At 46.9% G+C, this 25,771-nt stretch overlaps 1 protein-coding gene across 10 annotated transcripts in view; it reads left to right on the top strand.

Moving 5' to 3' along the window:
- Nucleotides 1-25,771, top strand: part of spega (striated muscle enriched protein kinase a) — a 392,740-nt gene that overhangs the window by 287,034 nt on the left and 79,935 nt on the right. For 9 of the 10 annotated variants that reach the window (XM_072261057.1, XM_072261052.1, XM_072261054.1 and 6 more), the window contains 7 exons: nt 6,724-6,847; nt 11,763-11,935; nt 16,911-17,023; nt 17,664-17,844; nt 19,241-19,340; nt 21,817-22,017; nt 24,994-25,054. In XM_072261057.1, coding sequence (XP_072117158.1) covers nt 6,724-6,847; nt 11,763-11,935; nt 16,911-17,023; nt 17,664-17,844; nt 19,241-19,340; nt 21,817-22,017; nt 24,994-25,054 — 953 coding nt within the window. The remainder of the gene's footprint in view (nt 1-6,723; nt 6,848-11,762; nt 11,936-16,910; nt 17,024-17,663; nt 17,845-19,240; nt 19,341-21,816; nt 22,018-24,993; nt 25,055-25,771) is intronic. The other variant, XM_072261055.1, reaches the window with a different exon arrangement.

A 25,771-nucleotide genomic window follows, 5' to 3' on the forward strand; every position in this document is an offset into this window, starting at 1 on the left:
AAAAGACAGGTGAGAGTAGATATAGGACTGATAGAAAATGCTGCTGGAGGAATTGTAATGGGAGATAAGGAGATGGCGGAGGAACTGAACGAGTATTTTGCATCAGTCTTCACAGAGGAAGACACCAGCAGTATACCAGACCCTCAAGGGCGGTAGGGAAGAGAAGTGTGCACAGTCACAATTATGACAGAGAAAGTACTCAGGAAGCTAAATACTCTAAAGGTAGATAGATCTCCCGGACCAGATGGAATGCACCCTTGTGTTCTGAAGGAAGTAGCTGTGGAGATTGCGGAGGCATTAGTGATGATCCTTCAAAAGTCGATAGATTCTGGCATGGTTCCGGAGGACTGGAAGATTGCAAATGTCACTCCGCTATTTAAGAAGGGGGCAAGGAAGCAGAAAGGAAATTATAGACCTGTTAGCTTGACATCGGTGGTTGGGAAGTTGTTGGAGTCGATTGTCAAGGATGAGGTTACAGAGTACCTGGAGGCATATGACAAGATAGGCAGAACTCAGCATGGATTCCTTAAAGGAAAATCCTGCCTGACAAACCTACTACAATTTTTTGAGGAAATTACCAGTAGGCTAGACAAGGGAGATGCAGTGGATGTTGTATATTTGGATTTTCAGAAGGCCTTTGACAAGGTGCCACACATGAGGCTACTTAACAAGATAAGAGCCCATGGAATTACGGGAAAGTTACATACGTGGATAGAGCGTTAGCTGATTGGCAGGAAACAGAGAGTGGGAATAAAGGGATCCTATTCTGGTTGGCTGCCGGTTACCAGTGGTGTTCCACAGGGGGTCAGTGTTGGGGCCGCTTCTTTTTACATTGTACATCAACGATTTGGATTATGGAATAGATGGCTTTGTGGCTAAGTTTTCTGACGATACGAAGATAGATGGAGGGGCCGGTAGTGCTGAGGAAACAGAGTCTGCAGAGAGACTTGGATAGATTGGAAGAATGGGCAAAGAAGTGGCAAATGAAATACAATGTTGGAAAGTGTATCGTTATGCACTTTGGCAGAAGAAATAAACAGGCAGACTATTATTTAAATGGGGAAAGAATTCAAAGTTCTGAGATGCAACGGGACTTGGGAGTCCTCGTACAGGATACCCTTAAGGTTAACCTCCAGGTTGAGTTGGTAGTGAAGAAGGCGAATGCAATGTTGGCATTCATTTCTAGAGGAATAGAGTATATAGAAACATAGAAACATAGAAAATAGGTGCAGGAGTAGGCCATTCGGCCCTTCGAGCCTGCACCGCCATTTATTATGATCATGGCTGATCATCCAACTCAGAACACCGCCCCAGCCTTCCCTCCATACCCCCTGACCCCCGTAGCCACAAGGGCCATATCTAACTCCCTCTTAAATATAGCCAATGAACTGGCCTCAACTGTTTCCTGTGGCAGAGAATTCCACAGATTCACCACTCTCTGTGTGAAGAAGTTTTTCCTAATCTTGGTCCTAAAAGGCTTCCCCTCTATCCTCAAACTGTGACCCCTCGTTCTGGACTTCCCCAACATCGGGAACAATCTTCCTGCATCTAGCCTGTCCAATCCCTTTAGGATCTTATACGTTTCAATCAGATCCCCCCTCAATCTTCTAAATTCCAACGAGTACAAGCCCAGTTCATCCATTCTTTCTTCATATGAAAGTCCTGCCATCCCAGGAATCAATCTGGTGAACCTTCTCTGTACTCCCTCTATGGCAAGGATGTCTTTCCTCAGATTAGGGGACCAAAACTGCACACAATACTCCAGGTGCGGTCTCACCAAGGCCTTGTACAACTGCAGTAGTACCTCCCTGCTCCTGTACTCAAATCCTCTCGCTATAAATGCCAGCATACCATTCGCCTTTTTCACCACCTGCTGTACCTGCATGCCCACTTTCAATGACTGGTGTATAATGACACCCAGGTCACGTTGCACCTCCCCTTTTCCTAATCGGCCACCATTCAAATAATAATCTGTTTTCCTATTTTTGCCACCAAAGTGGATAACTTCACATTTATCCACATTGAATTGCATCTGCCATGAATTTGCCCATTCACCCAACCTATCCAAGTCACCCTGCATCCTCTTAGCATCCTCCTCACAGCTAACACTGCCACCCAGCTTCATGTCATCCGCAAACTTGGAGATGCTGCATTTAATTCCCTCATCCAAGTCATTAATATATATTGTAAACAACTGGGGTCCCAGCACTGAGCCTTGCGGTACCCCACTAGTCACTGCCTGCCATTCTGAAAAGGTCCCGTTTATTCCCACTCTTTGCTTCCTGTCTGCTAACCAACTCTCCACCCACACCAATACCTTACCCCCAATACCGTGTGCTTTAAGTTTGCACACTAATCTCCTGTGTGGGACCTTGTCAAAAGCCTTCTGAAAATCCAAATATACCACATCCACTGGTTCTCCCCTATCCACTCTACTAGTTACATCCTCAAAAAATTCTGTGAGATTCGTCAGACATGATTTTCCTTTCACAAATCCATGCTGACTTTGTCCGATCATTTCACCACTTTCCAAATGTGCTGTTATCACATCCTTGATAACTGACTCCAGCAGTTTCCCCACCACCGACGTTAGGCTAACCGGTCTATAATTTCCCGGTTTCTCTCTCCCTCCTTTTTTAAAAAGTGGAGTTACATTAGCCACCCTCCAATCCTCAGGAACTAGTCCAGAATCTAACGAGTTTTGAAAAATTCTCACTAATGCATCCACTATTTCTTGGGCTACTTCCTTAAGCGCCCTGGGATGCAGACCATCTGGCCCTGGGGATTTATCTGCCTTCAATCCCTTCAATTTACCTAACACCACTTCCCTACTAACATGTATTTCGCTCAGTTCCTCCATCTCACTGGACCCTCTGTCCCCTACTATTTCTGGAAGATTATTTATGTCCTCCTTAGTGAAGACAGAACCAAAGTAATTATTCAATTGATCTGCCATGTCCTTACTCCCCATAATCAATTCACCTGTTTCTGTCTGCAGGGGACCTACATTTGTCTTTACCAGTCTTTTCCTTTTTACATATCTATAAAAGCTTTTACAGGAGCAGGGATGTGATGTTGAGGCTCTATAAGGTGCTGGTGAGACCTCACTTGGAGTACTGTGGGCAGTTTTGGTCTCCTTATGTAAGAAAGGATGTGCTGACGTTGGAGAGGGTACAGAGGAGATTCACTAGAATGATTCAGGGAATGAGAGGGTTAACATATGAGGAACGTTTGTCCGCTCTTGGACTATATTCCTTGGAGTTTAGAAGAATGAGGGGAGACCTCATAGAAACATTTCGAATGTTGAAAGGCATGGACAGAGTGGGTGTGGCAAAGTTGTTTCCCATGATGGGGGAGCCTAGTACGAGAGGGCGTGACTTAAGGATTGAAGGGCACCCATTCAGAACAGAAATGCGAAGAAATTTTTTTAGTCGAAAGTGGTGAATCTATGGAATTTGTTGCCACGGGCAGCAGTGCAGGCCAAGTCATTGGGTGTATTTAAGGTAGAGATTGATATCTGAGTAGCCAGGGCATCAAAAATTATGGTGAGAAGGCCGGGGAGTGGGACTAAATGGGAGAATGGATCAGCTCATGATAAAATGGCGGAGCAGACTCAATGGGCCGAATGGCTGACTTCTGCTCCTTTGTCTTATGGTCTTATGGTCTAATAGAAAAGCAAGGATGTAATGTTGAGGCTTTCTAAAGCATTGGTGAGGCCTCACTTGGTGTATTGTGAGCAGTTTTGGGCCCCTTATCTAAGAAAGGACATGCTGACATTGGAGAAGGTTAAAAGGAGGTTCATGAAAATGATTCTGGAATTGAAAGGCTAATAATAAGAAGAGTGTTTGATGGCTCTGGCCCTCTACTCACTGGAATTCAGAAAAATTAGGGGTGACCTCATTGAAACCTATCAAATGTTGAAAGGCCTCGATAGAGTGGAAGTAGGGAGTATGTTTTCTATGATGGGAGAGTCTAATTCCAGAGAACACAGCCTCAGAATTAGATTATGAGGACACTCAGTCCTCATTTATTGTCATTTAGAAATGCATGCATTAAAAAATGATACAACGTTCCTCCAGAATGATATCACAAGAAAACACAGGACAAACCAAGACTAAAACTGACGAAACCACATAATTATAACATATAGTTACAACAGTGCAAAGCAATACCATAATTTGATAATGAGCAGACCATGGGCACGGTAAAAAAAAGTCTCAAAGTCCCGACAGACTCATCATCTCACACAGATGGTAGAAGGGAGAAACTCTCCCTGCCATGAACTCCAAGCGCCGCCAACTTGCCGATGCAGCACCATTGGAAGTACCCAACCGCAGCGGACTCTGAGTCCGTCCGAAAACTTCAAGCATCCGACCAGCCCCTTCAACACAGCCTCTCCGAGTGCCGTCCTCTGCCGAGCGCTTTGACCCCGCCCCGGCCGCCGAGCAACAAGCAAAGCCGAGGATTCAGGGCCTTCTCCTCCAGAGATTCTGGACCACACAGTAGCAGCAGCAGCGAAACAGGCATTTCAGAAGCTTCACCAGATGTTCCTCCGTACTCTCACATCCGTCTCCATCAAATCAGGATTGTGCATGGCACCCTACTTGACAAATAACAGACATCACCACCGGAGTGGCCGCTGCGAGCTACGTCGCGTCGCCATCTTCTCCTCCCGCCTAATAGAGAGATATCTACGTATTTAGAACAGAGATAAGGAGGAATTTCTTTAGCCAGAGAGTGGTGAATCTGTGGATTTCATTGCCACAGGCAGATGTGGAGGCCAAGTCATTGGGTATGTTTAAGGCAGAGGTTGATAAATTCTTGATTACTCTGGGCATGAAAGGATATGGGGAGAAAGCAAGATATTGGAGGAGATTAAAAAGAAGGATCTGCCATGATTGAATGGCAGAGCAGACTCGATGGGCCAGGTGGCCTAATTCTGCTCCTTTGTCTTATGGCCTTATGGTCTAAGTTGGTTTGTCCCATAAGGGACCGCCCTTGTCCCGTATTTCCCCTGCTAAGGTAGAGCGTTCCTATGAAACCTTTCATGCTGAAATGGCGTAAAGCGAAGAAGCAATTACCATTAATTTATCGGGAAAATTTTTGAGCATTCCCAGACCCAAAAAATAACCTAACAAATCATACAAAATAACACATAAAACCGAAAATAAATAACACTAACATATAGTAAAAGCAGGAATGATATGATAAAAACATAGCCTATATAAAGTAGAAATAATGTATGTACAGTGTAGTCAGGAAGATGAAGGCAAAACCGATTGGTGGGGGGAAAAAATCGGCACGTACGCACATGCGCACACAGGTGCCTGTGCAAGTCTTCATAGTCATGGTAGTCTCTTGGGGCAAAGTGTCCCGGGATTTGATTACTACTTTTGTCCCTTATTTGGGAGTGAGAAAGTTGGCAACCCTAACTGTAAAAGACATGTTGAGGTGAGTTTAACCCTACTTGAACACCCCCCCACTTCGGTCGGCAAGAATATTGACAATATTAAACCGGTCCGCGGTGTAAAAAAGGTTGGGGACCCCTGCTGTAGGACAATATGATGGACTGTTGACCTCACAATCTGGTTAGTTATGGCCCTTGCACCTTATTGCATAAGACGAAAAGAAGATTAGCTTGATTTGGCACATGTACATCGAATTACCAAAACATACAGTGAAATGCATTGTTTGCATCAACGACCAGCACAGTCTGAGGAAGTGCCGGAGGTAGCCTGTAAATGTCACCATGCTTCCAGCACCAACATAACATGCCCACAACCTACTAACCCTAACCTGCACGTCATTAGACCTCCCACATTCCAAAGACAGGTCGTTAGGGTTCGTGAGCTGTCGGCATGCTATGTTGGTGCTGGAAAAGTGTCAACAGTTGTGGGCTGCCCCCAGCACATCCTTGGATTGTGTGGGCCTTTGACACAAACGATGCATTTCACTGCATGGTTTGATGTATGTGTGACAAATAAAGCTAATCTTTAATCTTTAATTTCTTTGGAATGAGAAAGGAAACCAGAGCACCTGGAGGAGACCCGCACAGTCACGGGGAGAACGTACGAACGCTCACAGACAGTAGTGGGAACTGAACCCCACTCTTACAGCTAGCTCTGTACAGCGTTACGCTAACTGCTGCACTGACATGTTGCTCAGCACTGCTCTTTGTAGCTTTAACAATTTATTCTGCACTCTGCTATTGTTTATCCTTATACTACCTTAATGCCCCGTGTAACAAATTGAAATGTATAAACAGCAAGACAAGTTTTTTACCGTGTTTCAGTATGTATGACAACAATAAACCAATGTTGAATTTAGGGGAAATAAGGGGTATAGAAAATTATGAGGGCTATACATAGAGTAAATACAAATTGAGTTTTTCACTGAGGTTGGGTGAGACTAGAACCAGCTGTCATGGGTTAAGGGTGAAAGGTGAAATATTTAAGGGGAACCTGAGGGGGAAATTCTTCACTCAGAGGGTGGGGAGAGTGTGGAACAAGCTGCTGGTGGAAGTGGTGGATGCAGGTTCTATTTCAACGTTTAAGAGAAGTTTGGATAAGTACGTGGATGGGAAGGGTATGGAGGACTGTGGTCCAGGTGCAGGTTGATGGGATTAGGCAGAGTAATAGATCAGTACGGACTAGATGGGTTGAAGGGCCTGCTTCTGTGCTGTGGGACTTTCTGACGTTAAATTACCAGTGTACCTTCTGACAGGCCCGTACCTGGAGGAGGCTCCCAGCTTCATAGACAAACCAGATGTGGTGTTTGCCGTGGAGAACCAAAGCACTTCTATAATCTGTACGCTGAACTACGTGCAGGCAGACGTCACCTGGACCAGGTAACTGGGAACAAGAGCCAGAGCAGGATGAGGGCAACTGGAGCAGGTATCCAACCACCCTCCCCCACCCTCCCCCGCTCCTCCCCCATGTACAGCACAGGAACAGGTCTTTCAGCCCACAGTGTTGTGCCAAACTAATTAAGCTAAGGGTGCCTGATTAAACTAATCAGCCTGTGTACTATATCCCTCCCTTCTCTGCACATTCACGTGCCTGTGTAACAGCCTCTTTGTTGTATCTGTTTCCACCACCGACCCCGGCAATGTGTTCCAGATACCCACCACTCTGTGAGACAAAACTTGTCCCACGCATCTCCTTTAAACTTTGTCAGTCCTTGGCAACTATGAGCAAACAAACTTAGAACATAGAACACAGAACTACAGCACAGGAGCAGGCCTTCCAGCCCACAGTGTCTGTGCTGAACACAATTCCAAATTAAACTAAATCTCGTCTGCCTGCACGTCATCCATCTCTCTCCATCCCCTGCATATTTATGTGTCTGTCTAACAGCCTCTGAAACAATCTTTTGTGTCTGCCTCTACCACCAGTCCTGGCACCCACCACACTCCATGTAAAAAACTTCACCCTCAGATCACCTCGGAACGTTCAGCCTCTCACCTTAAATGCATGCCCTCTGGTACTGGACATTCTGACCCTGGGCAAGAGATACCAGCTGTCTACTCCATCCGTGCCTCTCTTAATCTTACAAGTAATTAGCTCTCCCCTCGGCCCCCACCACTCAAGACAAAAATAGTGCAAGCTTGTCCGAGCTCTTGTTATAGCACATGCTCTCTAATCCAACAGCATCCGTGTGAACCTTTTCTGTGCTCTCTATCGTGCAAGCTACAGTACAGAACTGTACAGGCCCTTCAGCCCATGATATTGTGCTGACCTTTTAACATACCTTAAGATCAATCTAACACTTCCCTTCTACATAGCCCTCCATACGACTTCCTAACCTTCTCTGACACCGCAGGATCCACTTTCTCCTGATCACTGCTTGGTATGGAAACTGCACTGCAGCAGACAGGAAGGCTGTACAATGGACAGTCAAAACTGCCCAACGCATCACCCGCACCAGCCTACCCGCCATCAGGGGCATATGTACAGAAAGGTGCCAGGAAAGGGCCAGTAGCTCATGAAGGATCCCACCCACCCTGCTCAAGGGCTGTTTGTCCCACTCCCATCTGGGAGGAGACCATGTAACATCCACGCCAGGACCACCAGACCAAAGACAGTTATTTTTCCCAAGATCAACCCCTCCACCCACTAAGCCACCTTCCACACCACCTACCACCACTACTTTATTGTTTCCTGTCGGTCACCTTATGTAGTTTCAATAGTTGCATTTAGTATCAGAGAAATGTATGCAATATACATCCCGAAGTTCTTGTTCTTTGCAGACATCCTTGGAAACAGAAGAGTGCCCCAAAGAATGAGTGACAGTAAAAACGTTAGAACCCTAAAGACCCCCTGCTCTCCCCTCCATGCACAAGCAGCAGCAAAGCAACAATCCTCCCCCACCCCTACTTACTTCAGCAAAAAGCATTAGCCACCTCCACCCACCAAGCAAGCAATAGCAAAGCCCCCGAGAAAGACCATGATCTGCAAAGCAACAACTAATTGTTCACCCAACAATCTGACATACCACAGGCTCTCTCTCTCCCTGATAAAGGGGCAGAGAGGTGTCACTCATTGGGAGGAGAGACATAAACAATACAACTTGCTGATTTGCGATGATAAAGTCTGCCGCGTCACTTTGATTCTGAGTTCTCCAACTGGAGAATTGGCAACAAACCTGCCCCACCAACGAGAAAGAGAGAGCGCACGATTCATCGAGTATGGAGCCCCCGACAGCCAATCCACTGTTCCCAATGTTCCATTTTCTCCCGCGATGCTTCAGTCAGCAGCACTGGCATGGAATCAGCTCATCCACAGAGCTGCAAAGTCTCAGAATGCCAAAGGCGTGATCACCTTCTAGGCTTCATCCTTGGGATTTAAAAAAGCAGGAGAGGGTCCCACTGCTGCAAGGAGCTGAAATTTAAGTGTAACTCCAGGTCAGGGTCTCGGACAGAACCCTATCCACCTTGAAAAGGAAAACGAGAGACATTAAAAGTAGAAATTAAGCTGTTTCCTCATGTGAGCTCGAAGGAGTCACTGTTAAGCTCCACCTATAGTGCAGCCCAGCATCACTTTATCAACATATACAGTATATAAGCTACATTATGTATTTTTATTATTTTGTTATTTATCTTTTGTGCATTTTCTGTGTGCTACATCAGATCCAGAATAACAATTATTTCATTATCCTTTACACTTGGTATATGGGGTGTCAGGGAGGGGTAGCACCTCTGGGGGGGGAACATGTCGTGCCCTTTTCAGGGTGGTTAGTCCATCTTTGGTCCCCACCTGGCACTCAGCTCTCACCTGTGGCTCCCCGTAGCTGTTTGCATGCGACAGCGGCCACACCCCGGGCAACGGCTTTAACAAGCCGGCTAAACCAGGTGAGGGTAGCCGACGGGTCTCAAACCCTCGGTGAGATAGGGAGTTGTCTATCCCAGCATGTGAAGACAGACTCCGGCGGATTGAGCGGACGAGACCAATGGAAGGTCCAACGGTCAAGAAGGCGGTCTCTGCAAGCGTCGTGGAACGTGTAGAGCAGGACAAGACACAGAAGATGTCCTGGTCATCCACTGCGCCTAGTCCCATCTCCAGCCATCTAGACTCTGTCTTGCCACTGGATCCAGATGGGAATTGGGAAGAGAGAGTGAGGCTGACGCTGCGCAACTCTCCCTCACTTAAATCCAAATCACGCGCTAGTCTCGACACCATCTGGTGTCGAGGTCCTCATCGATGTTAATGATGGACGAACAACAACAACACACTTGTGTACTGGAAATGACATTAAACAGTCTTGAATCTTAAATTTTTTGGGTTCTGGATGTCACTTATGAGAGTGATCTTTTACCTGAGAGCCATTTTTCTCCAGTGTCCCCATGTCCTTCAGTTTTCCTTAACATCCAGTATTCCTGTTTTGACTACACTCAGTTTTATTGCAGCTTTATAAAACTCTAGTTTGGCTGCACCTGGACTATTGTGTACAGTTCTGGTAACCCCATTATAGGAAGAATGCCAAGGCTTCCAAGAGGGTATAGAAGAAGGTTACCACAATGCAGTCTGGATTAGAGGCCATGTGTTATAACAAGAGGATGGAAAAACTGAGGTGGTTTTCTCTGCAGTATCGAAGGCTGAAGGGAAATCTGACGGAGGTTTACAAGATTGTGAGAGGCATAGACAGAGTAGAATCTTTTTACTAGGGTTGAAATGTCTAGTACCTGAGGGCATGCATTTGAGGTGAGAGAGAGTAATTTCAAAGCAGATGTGGGGTCATATTTTTTGCACACAGAGTGATGGATGCCTGGAATGCCCTGCCTGGGGTGGTGGTGATTGAAGCAGAAACATTAGGAGACATTTAGATAAACATGTGAATGTGAGGAAAATGGAAGGATATAGACATCGTGTAGGCAGAAGAGATTAGTTTAGTTGGCCACATAATTACTAATTTATTTGGTTTGGCACAACATTGTGGGCCGCAGGACCTATTCCTGTGCTGTACAGTTCTCTGGTCTAACTGAGCACTCACAGTCCCAGGGTGGAGAACATTGCGTGAAGATCTTTCTCCTCATCTCTGTCCTGTGTGACTGGGCCCTTGTTTTCAGAATCTGACCCACTGGTTCTCGATCCTCTCAGCTGGTGGGGGGTGGGGGGGGGGGGACATCATTCCCACACACTGCCATCACGTGGATGTAGCATCACCTGCTCCTGGTCCTGGAGCTGACATGGCTGGGCATCGGAGAGGAGGAAGGTGGCCTGGGGCTGGAGTGGGAAAGGCAGCAGACTGCCGGGGTCTCCTGGTCTGATCCCAGCGAGGATCAACTCCCAACAAAGCAGTCCTACCCTGTGGATAAACTGTGCTCTCCTCGATGGGGAGATCAGGAAGTGTTACTGATTTGTGTCTGTCTCATACTCTCTCTCTCTCTCTCTCTCTCTCTCTCTCTCTCTCTCCCCCCCTCTCCCCCCCACCATTCCTCGCTTTCGCATTTTCTTTCTCTCTTTCTCTCTCTCTCTTCACCTGTCTCTCTCTTTTCCTTCTTTCCCCTTCCTCCTCGCCTTCTCCTGTTCACCCACACACTCCTTTCCTCTCTCTTTCTGACTCTCTATTCCTCTCCCTCGTCCTTCCTTCTGATCTCACTTTCCTCCCTCTACCCACTCTCTCATTTATTCCCTCTCCCTTCCTCACCAACTCTCTCTCACTCTACTATTATTCCCACTCTCATTCTCTTTCTGTCTTTGTCTCTCCCTCTCTCTCTCTCTCTCTCTCTGTCTCCTCCCCTCTATCCCTCTGACCCTTCCCACTCCCACTCTCCCTTCCTTCATCATTTTGTCCCTCTTTCTCTCCCCTCTCCCCTTCTCCTGCCCTTCACCCCCCTCCGTCCTTCTCCCTCTGCTCCCCTTCCTTTCTTTTCCTCTCCCTCCCTCTCCCACTTTCTCATGCTTTCTCCCTCTTTCTCAACCTCTTCCTCCCTCCCTCATTTTCAACCTCTCCCTCTCTCTCTCCCTCGCTCATTCTCAACCTCTCCCTCTCTCCCTCCCTCCCTCATTCTCAACCCCTCTCTCTCTCTCTCTCTCTCTCTCTCTCTCTCCCTATCTCTCTCTCTCACTGTTTCTCCCAACTCTCATTTTTTTCCTCTCTTGGTTTCACTCTGATTGCCTTCTCCCTCTCCTCCCCGCCCCTCTCTCTCTCTCTCTCTCTCTCTCCCCATCCCCTTCTCCCACCCTCTCTCTTTCCCATTCACACCCCTCTCCTCTCCTCTCCCTTCCTTCCCCTCCCTCCCTGGCTCTGTCTGTCTGTGTCAGGAACGGTGTGGAGCTGACACACCGACCTCGGGTGTATGAGCTGAGCATGACCGATGATGACCAGCACATGCTGAAGATGGTGAGGGTCAGCAAGGCTGATGTTGGGGAGCTGGTGGTCTCGGCCAGGAACCAGCACGGAGAGGACACCTGTCGAATCCTCCTTCACCTGGCAGGTGAGAGCAGTTTTGGGAGGGAAGAGCACACAGTTGGCCGACCTCTAATCTCTCTTGGGGTTACAGGAGAACGAAGGGGGGGGGGTCTGGATCAGCTGGGTAAGTGGGCCAATGAAGGGCAGATGGAGTTCAATCCAGATAGTTTCAGATTTATTTATCACATATATTTATAGGCATCCATTAGTCTCGTGAGACCGTGGATTTACGCCTTGGAAGGTTTCCAGGGCGCAGGCCTGGGCAAGGTTGTGTGGAAGACCAGCAGTTGCCCATGCTGGAAGTCTCCCCTCTCCACAACACCAATGTTGTCCAAGGGAAGGGCACTAGGACCCATACAACTTGGCACCAGTGTCGTCGCAGAGCAATGTGTGGTTAAGTACCTTGCTCAAAGACACAACACATTCCCTTAGCCAAGGCTCGAACTAGCGACCTTCAGATCACTAGACGAAGGCCTTAACCACTTGGCCACGCCCCACTCTTATCACATATACATGAAAATATACAGTGAAATGAGTTGTTTTAAGTTAACGAACTCAGTCTGAGCATGTGCTTGGGCAGCCCAAAAATGTGCATACACATAAACACACACACACACACACACACACACACACACACACACACACACACAGACAAACACACACACACACACACACACACAGACACACACACACACACATGTAAAGACATACACAGAAACACACACACACACACACACACAGACTCACACACACACATGCACACACAGAGACACACACAGGCACACACACACACACACACACACACACACACACATACACACACACACAAACAAACACACAAACACAAAGACACACAAACACAGACACACACACACCCACCCACCCCTCCACCTCCAGCGCCAGGATGGGCCACCTCCAGTCCCTGGCCCGGATTCGCAGACATAGGACATGCCAACTTAGGAGCCTCAACCATCAGGCCCTGGCATCACGACTCATTGACTTAGGGATTCAGATTCATTTATCTATCACATGTACAAGGAGAAAAATTGGAGAGAGACTCCAGACGAGGTTCATGAGAATGATTGTGGGAATGAAAATGTTAATGTATGAAGAGCATTTGATGGCTCTGGCCTTATACTCGCTGGAGTTTATAAGAATGAGGAGGGAATCTCATTGAAACCTACAGAATATTGAAAGGCCTAGATAGAGAGTGGAGGGGAGAGGATGTTTCCTATAGTGGGAGAGTTTAGGACCTGGGGGCACAGACTCAGAATACAAGCTTTAGAGCAGAAATGAGGAGTAATTTCTTTCTCCAGAGAGTGGAGAATCTGTGGAATTCATTGCCACAGACACCTGTGGAGGCCAAGTGATTTTGGTATATCTAAAATGGAGGTTGATAGATTCTTGATTAGTAAGCATGTCAAGGTTTACAGGGAGAAGACAGGAGAATGGAGTTCTCATTGTGGAGTGCAGAGCAGACTCAACGGGTTGACTGGCCTAATGCTGCTCCTGTTTCCTATGGTCTTATGGAAAATGGCATCACAAGTAGACAGGCCGGTGAAGAAGGCATTTAGCATGCTGGTCTTCATCAGTCAGGGCGCTGAGTATGGGAGTGGTGGCATTATGATGCAGTTGTAGAAGATGTTGGTGAGGCTGCACCTGGAGTATTGTGTTCTGTTTTGGTCGCCCTGTTGTAGAAAAGGTATAATTAAACTGGAAAGTATGCAGAGATTTTTGGGAATGTTGCCAGGACTCAAGGGCCCAAGCTATAAGGAGAGATTAGGCTGACTAGGTCTTTATTCTTTGCAGTGTACATAAATGAGGGGGTGACCTTTTTTGAGGTGTATAAAACCATGAGGGATATTTAATAGACTGAAAACACACAGTCTGTTTCACAGGTTGCTGAATCAAAACCCGAAGGGCAGAAGTTGAAAGTGACAGGGAGAGATTTAATAGAAAACTCAGGGGCAACGTTTTCTCCCGAGGATAGAACAAGTTGCCAGAGGAACTGGTTAAGGCGTTTACATTAACAGCATTTAAAAGGCAGTTGGACAGGTCAAAATCAAGTTTATTGTCAAAAACACAAGTACATATACTATATAAACTGGGACCCCCGTTCCCTCACACCCTCCTCACTCAATGATGCACTACTATCCTCACTCCTTCCTCAGTCACCAGGGCCCCAGTTCCCTCACTCCCTCCTCACTGACTAGGGTCCTAGTACCTCACTCCCTCCTCATTCACAGGGACACCCATTCCCTCACTCCCTTCTCACTGACAATGGCCCTAGTGCCCTCACTTCCCCCTCACTGACTACGGCCTTGGTACCCTCAGTCCTTCCTCATTCACAGGGACCCCAGTTCCCTCATTCTTTCCTCACTGACTATAGCCCTAGTACACTCACTCCTTCCTCGCTCACCAGAGCCCTCGTACCTTCATTCCTTCCTCACTCACAGGAACCCCAGTTCCCTCACTCCCTCCTCATTTACAGGGACCCCAGTTCCCTCATTCCCTCCTCCTTCCTCACTGACTATGGCCCTAGTTCCCTCATTCACAGAGACACCCAGTTCCCTCACTCCCTCCTCACTGACTACGGCCCTAGTACCCTCATTCCTTCCTCACTCCTTTCTCACTGACTAGGGCCCTAGTACCCTCACTGACTACAGCCCTAGTACCTTCATTCCTTCCTCCCTGTGACCCCAGTTCCCTCATTCCCTCCTCATTCATGGTCCTAGTACCTTCATTCCTTCCTCACTCACCAGGACCCCAGTTCCCTCACTCTCTCCTCATTCATGGGGATACCTGTTCCCTCACTCCTTCCTCATTCACAGGGACCCCAGTTCCCTCATTCCCTCCTCATTCATGGGGAAACTTGTTCCCTCATTCCCTTCTCACTGACTACAGCCCTAGCACCTTCATTCCTTCCTCACTCACCAGGACCCCAGTTCCCTCACTCTCTCCTCATTCACCCTCTGCTGCTTGTGATCCTATGGGTGTCCTCCCACATTCCAAAGATGTCGTGTTCAGGTTAGTAAATTGTGGACATGCTACGTTGACACTGGAAGAGTGGTGACACGTGTGAGCTTCTCCCAGCACATCTTCAGACTGTGTTGGTTGTTGATGCAAACAATGTATTTCTCTGTATGTTTTGATGTGCGTGTGATGAATAAAGCTAACCTTTCATCTTTTCTGAAATCAGATTAAGATCTAAAATTAGCTTTATTAAGCCAAATACACAATGAAACGCGTTGTTTTTCATCAAATTGGTGAGATTGTGCTGGGGGCAGCCTGCAAGTATCCCTGCGCTTCTTGTGCCAACATAGCTTGCCCACACTCATTAGCCTACTAACCAGTACTTTAACCTACAAAACCAGAGCACCAGTGTCAATCCCCATGGTCACGAGGAGAACGTACCAACTCCTTACGGACAGCAGCGGGAATTGCACCGCGATGATGCTGTAACAGCGTACGCTAACAGCTACTCATCAGGTCGAGCAGCATCCGTGAGGCAAAGGGATGATCTAAAGCCAAAATATGGACCTTCACAGATGCTGCTTGACTGGCTCACCCAGCGGTTTGGATACACAAGACGGCAGATGCTGGTATCTGCAGCAACACACAATCTGCTGGAGAAACTCAGCAGGTCGGGCAGCATCCATGGAGGGAAATGGACAGTCAACATCTGGGTCCAGAACCTTCATCTAAATCCAAAATATCCAGCCTCAGAATCAGGGCTAAAAATTACTATGAAATTACAATATTTAAAAAACGTAGTGCATATATAGAGAAAACAGAGAGTAAAATAATGAGGTAGTGTTCATGGCTTCATGCACTGTCCAGTAATCTGATAGCAGAGGGGAAAAGCTGTCCCTATGCATTGAGTGTGTCTTTAGGTTCCTGTATCTCTTCAAGGTGCGACTTGGACATCAAAAGAAGAATAGGGATGACAAAAGACACCTTTACCAGAATGAAGAGTATACTGACCAATACTGTACTAAACTAGGCATGACAACCCGCCTCAGAGTACTGAAATGTTACGTTTATCCAGTTACGTTATATGGCTCAGAATGTTGGACAATATCCAGTAACATGAGGAAACGAACTGTAGCAGCAGAAATGTGGTTTTTGAGGAGGATGCAAAGAATATCATGGATGAAATGAATATCTAACGAGGATGTCATGAACAGAGCAAACACAAAAAGAGAAATAATGTATGAGATCATGAAAAGGCAACGTAACTTCATTGGACATGTGATTAGGAAAGAGGAGTTAGAATGCGGTAATTATGGGAGAGATTGAAGGGAAGAAAGCAAGAGGAAGACAAAGACAAATGATGATGGAGACAGTGGCCAGAGAACTGGAAATGAATACCAACGAATTGATCCACTTGACCCAAAACAGGAGTGTGTGGGCCATGGCAGTCAAACTGGGCATGGCACCTGATGATGATGATGATGATGATGATCTCTTCCTTGATGGTAGAGGTTCCTGATGATGGAAGTCGTCTTCTTGGGGGCGCCACCTTTTGAAGATGTCCTCAGTGGTGGGGAGGTCTGTGCCGTGATGAAGCTGGCGAGGTCAGCAACCCTCACACAGCATGGTGACACTTGCGGGCTACCCGCAGCACATCTTCGGACTGTGCTGGTCATTGACGCAAACGATGTACTTGTGACAAACAAAGCTGATCTTTAATCTTTAGAGCAAGTAAATGGGCCTGAGCGGATTGTGCCTCCAAAATCTTGCACCGAATCTTGACTGTGCCAGCTGTGTGCTCTGGAGGTTGGAGGCCTGGAGGCAGCCTGTCCTGGGATTGGAGACCCGTCTGTGTGAGAGGATGGGAAAGGAGTTTGCTTTCTCCGAGTCTGTCCACTTACCTCCACAGATGCTGCCTGACCCACTGAGTTTTACCAGCATTTCCGTTTTTTTTTAATTTTCAGATCTTGGTGGGACTTAACCTTCAAGCCCCAACAGACATTCTAACACTTGGACTTGTCTTTCAGAGGCGCCACGGTTTGAATCTATAATGGAAGATGTGGAGGTGAGGCCGGAGGAGACAGCCAGGCTGGCTGTTGTGGTAGAAGGGAAGCCAGTGCCAGATATTCACTGGTACAAAGTAAGTCCCATTAACATCAGAGTGGGGTAGGGGATGGTCATGGCCAACTTGGAGACTTGGGGGCAAAGACTGATGGTTATTGACACACCCGTAATATCACCAAATGATTGCTTCCCAGTCCTAGCCACACAGGTCATCTGGCCAAAGACTGACCATTTCTCAGATGCAACCATACAGACCTTCTGGCAAATGACTGACCACATCTCAGCCCCACCTACACAAGACCTTTAGCCAAGACTGGTCAACACAGTCCTACCGACACTATGCTCTGGTCAATTTGTGACCAAGTCCCTGCCCCACCCACACTACCCTCTAGCCAATAGCTGAGTGCATCAGCCACACACACACACACACACACACACACACACACACTCACTCACTCACTCACACAACTTCTAGCCAATTACTGACCACATATCTGTCCCACCCACACTAGCCTTCCAACCAATGACAGACTTATGATCCCAAACATAATGACTTTCCAGCCAATTATTGACCAGCCCTCAGACCCGCCCATTCTGAACTTTCCCCACATGACTGCTCCTCTAACAACCCATACAGTCTGATCACCTCACAGATCCGCCCACTTTGACCCTGTGGGACAATAAGTGACCATATTTCTTTGCCGTTCTCTCTGTAGGACGACACCTTGCTGATGGAGAGCAGTCACCTGTCCTTCGTGTACGATGACAGCGAGTGCTCCCTGGTGATCCTCAACACCACCGCGTCTGACAGCGGCGTCTACACCTGCACGGCCCGCAACCTGGCTGGAGAGGTGTCCTGCAAGGCAGAGCTGACTGTGCAGAAGGGTAGGACGTGGGGTAATGCCCACTCACATGGAAACATCCCGAGGCTCAGGAGACTGGAGATGGTGCCGTCGTGAACCTGATTCACCATACTACCTGCACATACAGCAGAGAATGTATAATGTAGAACATAAGGCATAGAACATTCAACACAACGCATAGAATGTGTAACAGAGAACGTAGAGGCGTACAACGTACAACAATAGGGGTGCTACAGTGGTTGGCGCAACACTCTTATAGCTCGGGGCATTCCAGAGTTCAGGGTTCAGTTCTTGCACCGTCTGGTGAGAGTTTGTGCGTGAACCGTGTGGTTTTTCTCCACTTGCTCGGTTTCCTCCCGCAGCCCAAAGATGTACCAGTTAGTAGATGAGTTGGTCACTGTCAATTGCCCTATGATTAGGCGAGTGTTAAATTGGGGTTGCTCAGTGGTGTGGCTCCTTGGGCCAGAAGGGCCTGTCCCTGCTGTATCTCTAAATATAAATTAATAAGTAAACAGACAAATAGATAAACACACTACAGACCCTTCATCCAACAATGTTGTGCCAACCCTTTAACCTACTCTAAGACCAATCTAACCCTTCCTTTCCACATAGTCCTCCATTTTTCTATCATCCATCCGCCCCTAATGTATCTGTCTTTACCACCGCCCCTGGCAGGGTGTTCCATGCACACGCCACTCTGTGTGAAAAAACTTATCTCAACATCCTTATACTTACCCCAGTCACCGTAAAGTTATTCCCTCTTGTATTAGCCAGTTCCACCCTGGGAAAAAGTCTCTGACTGTCCACTCAATCTATACCTTTATCATCTTGTACACCTCTCATCAAGTCACTTCTGATCATCCTTTGCCTCCAAAGAGAAAAGATAGAGTGGCTATTCTGTTCATGACCAGATCAGCCACGATCTTATTGAATGATGGAGCAGACTCCAAGGGCCAGCCAGCCGACTCCTGTTCCTGGTTCTCACAGTATGTCCTTATATTCTTATGTTCAATATAAGTTGCTGTTTGCAATCTTTAAGGATAAAAATAAAGATCTTTGATGGTCACATGTACATCAAAAACATTGCAACATATATTGAAGTGCACAAGCATATTGTGTCAACAATCAACACAGTCCAGCGATGGGCTGGGGCAGCCTGCAAGAGTCACCATGCATGCCCACCACATACCAAGCACCAACCCGTACGTCTTTGGGGTGTGGAAGGAAACACACACAGTCACAGAGAGAACGTACAAACTCCTTGCGGACAGCAGCGAGAATTGAACCCCGGTTACAAGTGCTGTAAAGCATTACACTAGCCGTTAAGATTTCCTGTATTGGCTAGTGTGATGAATCGAGATTAAGAATGATTGATTGGCTGAGAGCAGTGTCGGATCACAGACATTCCCTGTTTCCTTCCTCTCTCCCAGGAAAAGCTGAGAGCAATGAGGCAATGGACGATGAAGAGACAATCCTGCGGAAGATGAGACTGCTGACTGACTACTATGACGTCCACCAAGAGATTGGCCGGTGAGTGTTAGATTAGATTAGATTTATTTGTCCGTCACATGTACATCGAAACATGCAGTGCAATGTGTCATTTGTGTTAACAGCCAACACAATCTGAGGATTCAGATTCATTTATTTATCACATGTACATCAAAACGTACAGTGAAGTGTGTCATTTAGTTCACAACCAACACCATCTGAGGATGTGCCAAGGATGTGCCAGCAAGCGTTGCCACACATTTCGGCACCAACATAGCATGCCCACAATGTTCAACAGAGTAATACAGCCGACACAAGAGCAACAGTAAAACAAACAGCAAATCTCTTTCCCACAACCCCATCCATACACGCTGATGGACCTCCAAACCCAGACAGGCCATTTCTGGGCTTCCAACCTACAAACCTCTTAGCCCACTTATTCAACTGATTCTGGGCCAGATTTCTGTTGAACAACTTGCTCTAACAATTAAAGATTGGATTTATTTATCATGTGTACATTAAAATATACAGTGAAGTGCATTGTTTACATTAACAGCCAACACAGTCCGAGGATGTGCTGGGTCAGCCTACGAGTGTCGCCATTTCTCTGTTGCCAACTTAGCATGTCCACAATCACTAATCCTAACCTTTAGAATGTGGGAGGAAACTGGAGCACCCGGAGAAAACCCATGCCATCATCGGAATATGTACAAATTTCTTACAGACAGCAGCGGGAATCAAACCCTGATCTTCTGATCATAGATGCTGTAATAGTGTTGTGCTAACCGCTATGCCATCATGCTACCCTGCTGGAGGAAAGATGCCATTAAGCTGGGAAGAATGCAGAAAAGATTTATGAGGATGTTGGCTGGGCTTGAGGGACTGGGTTGTAGGGAGAGATTAGCCAGGCTGGGTCTTTATTAGAGCATAGGAGATTGATAGGTGATCATATTGAGGTACAGTATATAAAATCATGAGGGATATAGTTGGAGTAATGCACGCAGTCTTTTTCCAAGGTTCAGGGAATCAAGAACTAGTGGGCGTAAGTTTAAGTTGAGAGGGAAAAGATTAATAGGAACTTGAGGGGAAACTTTTTCACACACAGTAGTTAGTGAGCTTATAGAACAAACTGCCAGATGAAGTATTTGAGACAGGTACAATAACAATATTTGGACAGATACATGGATAGGAAAGATTTAGAGGGATATGGGCCAAACATGGGAGAATGGGACTACCTTAGATGGGCAACACACACAAAATGCTGGCGGAACTCAACAGGTCAGGCAGCATTTATGGAGTGGAATAAACAGTCCATGTTTTGAGCCAAGACCCTTCATCGGGACTAGAGAGGAAGGGGGCAGAAGCCAGAATAAGAAGATAGGGATGGGGGAGGAATGCAAGCTGGCAAGTGATAGGTGAGACCAGGTGAAGGGGTGGGATGTGAGTGGGTGGGGGTGAGTGATGAACTAAAAGTCTGTGAGAGATGAAGAATGGGAGAGCTGGAAACCACAGAGGGAGAAGGGAGAGAGAGACATCACTTTCTGAAGATGTCCTCAGTGGTGGTGGGAAGGCTAGTGCAGTGTGGGAAACAGGAAGGGTGGAGACTGGTTTGAACACGGAAAGATCCCACAAATTGAAATCCAGAAAATAATCATCCAAACTATTTCTTATGATGCTAAATGAGATCAAATCTGGTCCCAGACACCTCCTTGCATTCAGATCTTATTGCTGCCTGACCCATTTGAGTGTCTGTCTTTTTCTCAGATTTCCAGTAGTTGTAGATCTTTTTTGCTGTCCAATCTGATGTGTTTCCAATCAAACTCAGGGGAATGGAATGCAATCAGAACACTGGGAGTGTGAGATGCAGAGGAGAACACTGACAACCTGAAGTTTTTGCATTCGTTGTTGAGTTGGGAAGGCTATAAGTGCCCAGTCAGAAGATAAGATGCTGCTGTAAATCCACACGTTATCATAATGCCCTCAGTCAGGTCTCCCTGAGTTATAGGGAGTGACTGGCTACACTGGAGCACAGGAGAATGAGGGGTGACCACATAGAAGTTTGTAAAATCATGAGGCATATGGATAAAACAGACAACCATTGTCTTTTGGCAGGGTTGGTGAATACAGAACAGGGCACAGCTACAAGATAAGAGGGGAGAGATTTAAAAGAGATCTGAGAGGTAACTTCTTCACACAGAGGATAGAGAGTACCTGGAATGAGCTGCCAGAGGAAGTGAGCAAGGCGGGTACAATTGCGAGGAGTGTCTACAAGGGTTATGGCCAAATGCGGGCAACTAGGACTAGGAGGGAGAGAGCTCAGTTGACAATAACCAGTGAGGCTGAAGGGCCTTTTTCCAGGCTGTAGTACTCGATGACTCTCTAAATCTGTGACTCCCTTCCATCTCTAGAGAAATGCGTGGCAAAGTATTCTTTTGCTTTCAAGGGTTCTATAAGATCAAATGGTATGTTTCTGAGTACACTGCATTTAACTAGCATCCATTCCTCCCTTCACCATAAGCGGTGCATTTTCCTGCGTGAAGCAGGTCACGGAGAAGAGCAGTAACCTCGACTATGCGGCCAAGCTGGTCTCCTTTCGCGCCACTCCCAGGGAGGATGCCATTCGGGAGCTCGAGATCTTGTCCCGCCTCGACCATGAGAGAATCGTCTACTTTCACGATGCCTTCGAGAAGAAGAACAGTGTCACCATCATCCTGGAACTGTATCCTCTCCATGTGGGCCCTGTCTCCAGGGCTGGGGACCATTCAGCTCGTTGAGTCTGCTCCACCATTCCATCACGGCTGATTTATTTTCCCCCTCAACCCCATTTTCTTGCCTTCTCCTTGTAACCTTTGACACCCTTACGAGTCAAGAATATATCAACCTCTGCTTTAAATATACCAAATGACTAGGCCTCCACAGCTGTATGTGGCAATGAAGTCCGCAGATTCACCATCCTCTAGCTAGATAAATTCCTCTCCATCTCTGTTCTAAAGGGACATACTTCTATTCTGAAGCTGTACCCTCCGGTCCTAGACTCCCCCACTATAGGAAACATTCTCTCCATATTCACTCTATCTAGTCCTCCCACATCCTTCAAACAAAAGGGGTAGCTTTGGGCACTCGCATTGGTCCCAGCTAGGTCTGCCTGTTTGTCAGCTACGTGGAACAGTCTATGTTCCAAACCTTACTGGTGACCGTCCTGCACTTTTCCTATGCTACATCAACGACTGCATTGGTGTTATTTCCTGCACCTGTGCTGAACTCATGGATTTCATCCACTTTGCCTCCAACTTCCACTCTGCACTCAAATTCACCTGGTCCATTTTAGATACTTCCCTTTCCTTTCTCGATCTCACTGTCTCTATCTCAGGAGACAGCTTAACCACTGATGTTTATTACAGTATAAACCAATGGACTCTCACAGCTACCTGGACTATACCTTGTCCCACCCTGCTACTTGTAAAAACCCCATCCCCTTCTCTCAATTCCAACGGCTCCGCTGCATTTGCTCCCAGGATGTGGTTTTTCATTCTAGAATGAGGGAGATGTCCTTCTTTTTCAAAGAAAGGGACTTCCCTTCCTCCACCATCAATGCTGCCCTCAACCACATCTCTTCCATTTCACGCATGTCTGCTCTTAACCCATCCCACCGCCACACTACCAGGGATAGGGTTCTTCTTGTCCTCACCTACCACCCCACCAGCCTCTGCGTCCAGCACATAATTCTCTAAAGCTTACACCACTTTCAACTGGATCCCACCACCAAACACATCTTTCCTTCCCCCCCCCCCCACTTTCTACTTTCCGCAGGGATCGCTCCCTACGCGACTCTTTTGTCCATTCATCCCTCCTGGCACTTATCCTTGCAAGCAGAACAAGTGCTACACCTGCCCTTACACCTCCTCCCTCACTACCATTCAGGGTCCAAAATAGTCCTTCTAAGTGAGGCGACACTTCACCTGTGAGTCTGTTGGGGTCATAAACTGTGTCCAGTGCTCCCAGTGTGGCCTCTTGTATATCGGTGAGACCTGACATAAATTGGGAGACCACTTCGCCAAGCATCTACGCTCCATCCGCCAGAACAAGCGAGATCTCCCAGTGGCCACCCATTTTAATTCCACTTCCCATTCCCATTCCGATACGTCCATCCATGGCCTCCTCCACTGTCGTGATAAGGACACACTTAGTTTGGAGGAACAACACCTTGTATTCCGTTTGGGTAGCCTCCAACCTGATGGCATGAACATCAATTTCTCAAATTTCCAGTAATGCCTCTCCCTCCCACTTCACCATTTCCCATCCCCTTGTCCCTCTCTCATGTCATCTCCTTGCCTGCCCATTGCCTCCTCTAGTGCTCCCTCCCTCCCTTTTTCCTTCCTTCCATGGCCTTCTGTATCTGTCACCAATCAACTTCCTAGCTCTTTGCTTCATCCCTCCCCCTCCAAGTTTCACCCATCACCTAGCATTTCTCTCTCCCCTCATTCCACCTTTCAAATTTACTCCTCAGCTTTTTTTCTCCAGTCCTGCTGAAGGGTTTCAGCCCAAAACATCAACTGTACTTTTTTCCACAGATGCTGCCTGGCCTGCTGAGTTCCTCCAGCATTTTGTGTGTGTTGCTCGGATTTCCAGCATCTGCAGATTTTCTTTTTTTGTCCTTTCAAAATTTGTTAAGTTTCAATAAGAATCCCCCTCTTTGGGTACGGCGGGTACAGGCCCAGAGCTGTCAACTGCTCTTCATATGTTAACCCTTTCATTCTCAGGATCATTCTTGTAAAATTCTTCTGGACCCTCTCCAGTGCCAGCATACTTTCTTAGATAAGGGGCCAAAATCTGCTCACAGTATTCCAGGTGAGCATTGTGACACCTGGATCATGCAGTCAAATGCATTGTTTATGTCACCAACGAACACAGTTCGAGAATGTTTGCACCATGCTTCTGGTGCAAACATAGCATGCCCACAGCTTACTAACCCTAACACATAATTCTTTAGAATGTGGGAGGGAACCAGAACACCCAGAGGAGATCCACACAGTCACAGGGAGAATGTACAAATAGCAACGGAATTGAGCCTTGATAACTGGCGCTGTAATAGAGTTATGCTAGCAAATACACTGCTGTGACGCCCTCGTGCTTTTCCTATCCATGTAAATAAAGACAAAAGCTTGTTGCAGCCTATCCGATCTACACCCCCTCCGAATTTTATATAACTTAGTCAAGTCCCCTCCTCTGCTCCAGGGAGAACAGACCTATATCTGTGAAATGGAGACGCCTCTTCCTCCCTTACTAGGGAGAGAGAGAGCATGTGGTATGTTGAATACTGGGTGAATGAGTAGTCTTTGGAGTACTGCAAGTCCGTGTCTTTGCTGCTGCTTTGCTGCATGCTTGAGTGCTCGTTGGTGGGTGCCGATTCTTTTTTTTTTGCTTGTGGGAGGAGGGGGATCCTTGCTTGCTGCCGCTTACGCATGGGAGGGAGGGGCTTTGGGGTTCTAACATTTAACTGTCTTTCATTCTTTGGGGTCACTCCTCTGTTTTTCATGGATGATTGCGAAGAAAAAGCATTTCAAGATGTATATTGTATACATTCCTCTGACATCAAATGTACCTTTGAAACATCTGTACTGTCTCTCTCATTAACGAAACTGCTCCATCCCAATCAATGCCTGAGTGAGTCTCCACTCCTTAACTCTGACCACAGCTGTGCTCAGGAGGAGCTGTTTGATCGATTGATCAAGAAACCCGTTGCCTTGGAAACTGAGGTGAGCAGTGAGACTTGTGAGTGTGTAAGCATAGTCACCCAAGGAGAGCGAGTGGGACAGAGGAGTTCCATCTCACCTTACTTGAAGGCAGAGTACTGGATTAATGGCAGGATTCTTAGCAGTGTGGAGGAACAGAGGGATCTTGGGGTCCATATCCTTAGATCGCTCAAAGTTGCTGTGTAAGTTGATAGGGTGGTTAAGAAGGTGTATAGTGTTCATTAGTTGGGGAATTGAGTTCAAGAGCCATGAAGTAAGTTGCAGTTCTATAAAACCCAGGTTAGATCACACTTGGAATATTGTGTTCAGTTCTGGTTGCCTCATTATAGGAAGGATGTGGAAGCTTTCAAGAGGGTGGAGAGGAGAATTACCAGGATGCTGCATGGATTAGAGAGCATGTCTTATGAGGATAGGCTGAGTGAGGTACGGCTTTTCACTTTGGAGCGAAGGAAGATGAGACATGGATTAATAGAGGTGCAGAAGATGATAAGAGACAAAGACAGAGTGGATAACCGGACTTTTTCCCAGGGCAAAAATGGCTAATATGAGAAGGCATAATGTTCAGGTTAATAAAGCCAGTAATATTGAAATTGAAGTATAAGGGGATGTCAGAGGTAGTTTTTTACACAAAGAGTGGTGGTTGCTTGGAATGCACTGCCAAGGTTGGTGGTAGAGCCAAGTAAATTGGAAACATTTAGGAGTCTCTTAAGCAAGTGGATG

This window comes from Mobula birostris, chromosome 6, assembly GCF_030028105.1.
Source record: "Mobula birostris isolate sMobBir1 chromosome 6, sMobBir1.hap1, whole genome shotgun sequence".
NCBI lineage: Eukaryota > Metazoa > Chordata > Chondrichthyes > Myliobatiformes > Myliobatidae > Mobula > Mobula birostris.